A 6000-nucleotide genomic window follows, 5' to 3' on the forward strand; every position below is an offset into this window, starting at 1 on the left:
TACAGCGAATGGGTAAAGCTGCACCTGACATACCACAAGTACCTGACATACTACCGAACATATATTCACTCCTCAGGTTTGTAGGAGAAAAGGCACATACTAACAAAGAATTCCAGCCTTCTTTCACTCTTATGTAACAAGCTACAACAATCCAGATTTTCTGGTTACGGAGGTCAATGTCACAAGCCATCTACTGCTAAACGTCAAATAAAATGGGGTTTTCCGGAAATTTAAAGGGGTACTCCAATGTTAAACATTTTTTTTTTTTAAATCAACTGGTGCCAGAAAGTTAAATAGATTTGTAAATTACTTCTATTTAAAAATATTAATCCTTCCAGTACTTATGAGCTGCTGTTATGATCCACAGGAAGTTCTTTTCTTTTTGAATTTCCTTTCTGTGTGACCACAGTGCTCTCTACTGACACCTCTGTTCATTTTAGGATCTGTCCAGAGCATGAGAGGTTTGCTATGGGGATTTGCTTGTACTCCGAACAGTTCCTGACATGGACAGAGGTGTCAGCAGAGAGCACTGTGGTCAGACAGAAAGGAAATTCAAAAAGAAAAGAACTTCCTGTGGATCATAACAGCAGCTGATAAGTACGGGAAGGATTAAGATTTTTTTTAATAGAAGTAATTTACAAATCCGTTTAACTTTCTAGCCAGTTGATTTAAAAAATAAAAATAAAAAAATTCCAGTGGAGTACCCCTTTAAGTTAAACTGAAGCTGAGAAATTGGTATTATGTTACTCAGTGAGCCTGTTCTTCCAGCCCCACAGATGCCAATTGGTACAGTCTCATTCTGCTGTGTCTGCACATTTCTGCTCCCTATGCCATTACCAGACAGAGCAAGAGAGATTATCACCCCCTGAGCATATTATTGGGGGGCAACAAACAAGGTTCCCCACAGATCAGACAGGTACCCCAAAAAAGCAACACAGACATATGCCCGCTACCTCTTGATAAAGCTGCAGAGGCAGCGAAACATGTCGAGGGGGGCAGAGTAGGGACTCAATTTTAATATAAAGCAAAGCGGTGACTTAGAAAATAGCTCAGCGTGCACTGCAGGCACGCCGGGCATCTCCACTCCAGTATAGCCAATTCGAATAGGCTGGAGTACACTGGCCTGATGCACAGTATACAGATATTAGTTCAAAGGCTAAGCTACCGCCCTGCTTAATTTTTAATCTACGTGAAGTTTTCATTATATGTTTATGCACAATTACTTTAATAAAGCTTGTGGGTTCACCATAAAGATAACATATATATGGGAAATTAGGGATTTTTTGGATTCCTATTTATAGGGATCTATAGGTTGATAGAGTCCAGGTTATACACCTATGGAAGGTATTCATTGTATGTACAGTATATAGTATGTATAGTGTATAGTGTATATAGAGTCCAGGTTATACACATATGGAAGGCATTCATTGTATGTACAGTATATAGTGTGTATAGTGTATATAGAGTCCAGGTTATACACCTATGGAAGGCATTCATTGTATGTACAGTATATAGTATGTATAGTGTATATACTGAGTCCAGGTTATACACCTATGGAAGGCATTCATTGTATGTACAGTATATAGTATGTATAGTGTATATACTGAGTCCAGGTTATACACCTATGGAAGGCATTCATTGTATGTACAGTATATAGTATGTATAGTGTATATACTGAGTCCAGGTTATACACCTATGGAAGGCATTATACACCTATGGAAGGTATTCATTGTATGTACAGTATATAGTATGTATAGTGTATATACTGAGTCCAGGTTATACACCTATGGAAGGTATTCATTGTATGTACAGTATATAGTATGTATAGTGTATATACTGAGTCCAGGTTATACACCTATGGAAGGCATTCATTGTATGTACAGTATATGGTAAAATGTACAGCATATATATATATATATATATATATATATATATATATATATATATTGGGTATATGTTATACATATATGGAAGCGTTTATTGTATGTACAGTATATGTATATTGCATATGTATACACTGGGTACATATTGGACTGTGCATACAGTGCAATGTATAGTGTATACACTGTCATGATATACTCATCTGGGCATCACCTATTGTATGTGCAGACAGTGACAGGTATATTCTGTATGTAGTTGGCACTCCTAGTATTATTGTGTACTCTGGGTACATGCCATACACTTGTACTTGGCATATACATTGTATGGACTGTACACACAGTGCCTTGTATAGTGTTAAACTTTGGGTACATGTCATACATTGTATAGTGTTTCCCAGCCAGTCTGCTTTCAGCTGTTGCAAAACTACAGCTCCCAGCGTGCCCGGACAGCCAAAGGCAGTCCGGGCATGCTGGGAGTTGTAGTTTTGCGAAAGCTGAGGCCAGACTGGCTGGGAATCCCTGATGTAAACAACAGGTATTCTACATATACATGGCGCACACATGTAGCTGCCCCTTACCTTGCCATGTATAGTGCATACCCTGGGTACATGGCATACATTGTACAGAACCTCTAGATATTCTGCCTACATGGCGCCCAAGTGTAGCTGCCCCATTCCCGGGGTGCCCCCTTCCCTTGCCATGTATAGTGCATACCCTGGGTACATGGCATACATTGTACAGAACCTCTAGATATTCTGCTTACATGGCGCCCAAGTGTAGATGCCCCATTCCCGGGGTGCCCCCTTACCTTGCCATGTATAGTGCATACCCTGGGTACATGGCATACATTGTACAGAACCTCTAGATATTCTGCTTACATGGCGCCCAAGTGTAGATGCCCCATTCCCGGGGTGCCCCCTTCCCTTGCCATGTATAGTGCATACCCTGGGTACATGGCATACATTGTACAGAACCTCTAGATATTCTGCCTACATGGCGCCCAAGTGTAGATGCCCCATTCCCGGGGTGCCCCCTTACCTTGCCATGTATAGTGCATACCCTGGGTACATGGAATACATTGTACAGAACCTCTAGATATTCTGCCTACATGGCGCCCAAGTGTAGCTGCCCCATTCCCGGGGTGCCCCTTACCTTGTCCTTCTTGGCGGCAGTGCTGTGCTCCTCCGTGCCCTTGTTCATGCCTGCGGTGACTGCCGGGCTCCAGGAGATGCCAGCCGTGCCCCCGGTGTCGGCCCAGCCGCAGCTCTCTATCTTAATGAGCCGGTGCTTGGGGGAGACGATGTACTTGAGCTCGGTGCCCCCGGTCAGCTGCTGGGTCTGCTGGTGTCGGGCTGCGGCCGGCCTCCGCTCGCTGTTGCTGCGGTACAGGTGCGGGGAGGAGGACGAGGAGGAGGAGGACGAGGTGGTGTTGGTGCTGGAGCCGGGGTAGGGCTCCGTGAAGAGGCTAATGTTGCTGCTGCAGCCCGGCGTCCTGCCCCTCCTGCCGTCCGCCTGCTCCTCCCCGCACATGGCCCGCAGCTTGCGGAGGGACGAGCCGGGGCCGTTGTATGGGTCCTCAAAGTCTCGTTCCTTTTGCGCCCGGTAGGCTCTGAGGAGGTCACTGTCCTCCCGGGCGGGCAGCGGAGACGTGTGGTGGTGGTAGGGCTGCTGTGACTGGGGCTGCAGGTGGAAGGGGCGCTCGGTGCCCCCGTTGCGCTTGTAGTCCGGCCGGGGCGGCTGCGGGGGGCTCTTGGTCTTGTTGTTATTGTTGTTGCCCAGGCTGAAGTACTTGTTCAGCCATTTCGCCATGGTCGTACTGGGCTCCGGTCTCCTGACACTCTCCCGGTGCCCGCTCACATGGACCCGCAGCAAGTTGTGGGCGAACTCTCCGGACTCCGCCGGTGCACTGGAAAGAGGCTCAGACCAGCGGCTGGGGCCGGTCCATGTACGGGACGGGGTCCCGGGTCACCTGTGGCTGCTCACCGCACCGCCGCTTCCCATTCAGCAGCACCTGTCAGCCGCCGGGCACATGAGTGCGGCCACAACTTGGACGGACAGCCCCACTTGTTGAGCGGTGACAGCGGGCACAGTTCCCGTGGGATCCCGGACACTCCGGGCTGACAGCTCCTCAGATGCGCTCTGTGCTGCCGCTCTGTCACCGCTCACCTCCAGCTTCGGTGAAGGGGCGGAGCTAGCGAGCCAATCCCCGCCCCTCCCGTGTCACACCACTCCCCTGGCCTCTACCGACCCCTGCTCACCCGGGGCTGGCTCCTCAGCGCGGGGAAGCTGCTGGCACGAGCCCCGGAGGTTACCAGTGTCAGTAAGGTTGCCACTTGCTATAGTATGGAGGAAAGCTCCCTCCTGTAGTGCACATAGGACGCTGGACACTTTACTACTGCACCGCCACCTGAATACTAACAGCGCTCCTGCTGGACAGATGAGAGAAACGCGAGCGGCTTTACCTGGCGGCATGTGCAGTCTACAGAGCTAACGGCCTGGGGGAGGGTTTCCTAACCAAGGTGCCTCCAGCTGTTGCAAAACTACAACTCCTAGCATGCCCATGCTGAGTCCCCTGAAAGAATGACCAGGTTCAGGCTATGTTCACACGTCGGAATGTCTCCACAGAAAATGTCTGTGCGGATATTCTGCAAACTACGGTCAAGGACCACACAGGAATGCGCTGTCTCATAGACATTGTTCACACTGGATGGGAATTAATGTGTTCTTTCTTTCTACCGAAATCGGAATTTCCGTACCGTAAACATCTGGCACAAAAATTCCCTCATGTGCACAGTGCAGCAGAATGCCATTGGATTCAACAGGACTCTGCTGCAGCGGAATCTCAATTTTGAATTCCAATGCGGAACTAGGCAAGGAGATTCCGAAGTGTGAACATGGCCATAGACGGCTATGCATTCTATGTGGTGTCCGCAGAAAGAATGGACAGGTTCATTCTTTCTGCGGACACGGAAAACCGAATTTCAGTGCCAGAAATTCCACCATGTGCACAGTGCAGCAGAATCCTGTTGAATTCAACAGGACTCTGCTGCAGTGGAATTTCTGTATGCACATTCTAAGGGGAAATTCCGACATGTGAACATAGCCTCATTCTTTCTGTAAACGGAAATTCTGCCGTGTGCACAGTGCAGCAAATCCTATTGAATACAATGGGACTCTGCTGCTCCAGTATTTCTAGCGGAATTCTGCATGGAAATTCCGGACGTTTGAACATGGCTGTAGGCTGTAACTGATATAATGGGGTTTATTTACTAAGAGTGGAGGGTAATTTTCTTTTTGAGTTTTGATTCCTGACAGGCATTTTCCCAAGGTATTTACTAAGGTTCCCCTACGTTTTGCTTTCTTTACAAATGTTATGATCTGTCGGGTTTTCCTCAGCTCAAATCCACCACATTTTATGTGGAAACCTTAGTAAATATGTTGGGATTTTTCAAAGCTGTCGAGAACACGCCCCTTTAGTCAGGACCACACCCATTCTTCCATGACCACACCCCCTTTTCATATAATTTTTTTTTGTAAAATGTTGGGTTTTGTTTTTTTTGGACGCAAATTGTGTCGCACGTAACGTGCGACACAATTTGGGCGCATAACCCCAGAAAAAAGAGTCGGGATCACGTTAGTAAATAACCCCCAATATATGCAAGTTTGTAACTGGCGTAGACTTTAACCCCTTAAGGACGCAGGACGTAAATGTACGTCCTGGTGAGGTGGTACTTAACGCACCAGGACGTACATTTACGTCCTGTGCATAACCGCGGGCATCGGAGCATTGCCCGTGTCATGCGCGGCTGATCCCGGCTGCTGATCGCAGCCAGGGACCCGCCGGCAATGGCCGACGCCCGCGATCTCGCGGGCGTCCGCCATTAACCCCTCAGGTGCCGGGATTAATACAGATCCCGGCATCTGCGGCAGTGCGCGATTTGAATGAATGATCGGATCGCCCGCAGCGCTGCTGCGGGGATCCGATCGTTCAGAACGCCGCACGGAGGTCCCCTCTCCTTCCTCCGTGCGGCTCCCGGCGTCTCCTGCTCTGGTCTGTGATCGAGCAGACCAGAGCAGAAGATCGCCGATAACACTGATCTGTTCTATGTCCTATACATAG

At 48.4% G+C, this 6000-nt stretch overlaps 1 protein-coding gene across 1 annotated transcript in view; it reads right to left on the reverse strand.

Annotated features, from left to right (window-relative positions):
- The window catches only part of SHB (SH2 domain containing adaptor protein B), a 179548-nt gene extending 175203 nt beyond the window's left edge, over nt 1-4345 (reverse strand). The window contains exon 1 of the mRNA XM_056519164.1: nt 3033-4345. Coding sequence (XP_056375139.1) covers nt 3033-3689 — 657 coding nt within the window. The 5' untranslated portion in view covers nt 3690-4345. The remainder of the gene's footprint in view (nt 1-3032) is intronic.
- Between the last annotated feature and the right edge of the window lie 1655 nt (nt 4346-6000).

Source organism: Hyla sarda, chromosome 1 (genome assembly GCF_029499605.1).
Source record: "Hyla sarda isolate aHylSar1 chromosome 1, aHylSar1.hap1, whole genome shotgun sequence".
In the NCBI taxonomy this organism is placed as follows: domain Eukaryota; kingdom Metazoa; phylum Chordata; class Amphibia; order Anura; family Hylidae; genus Hyla; species Hyla sarda.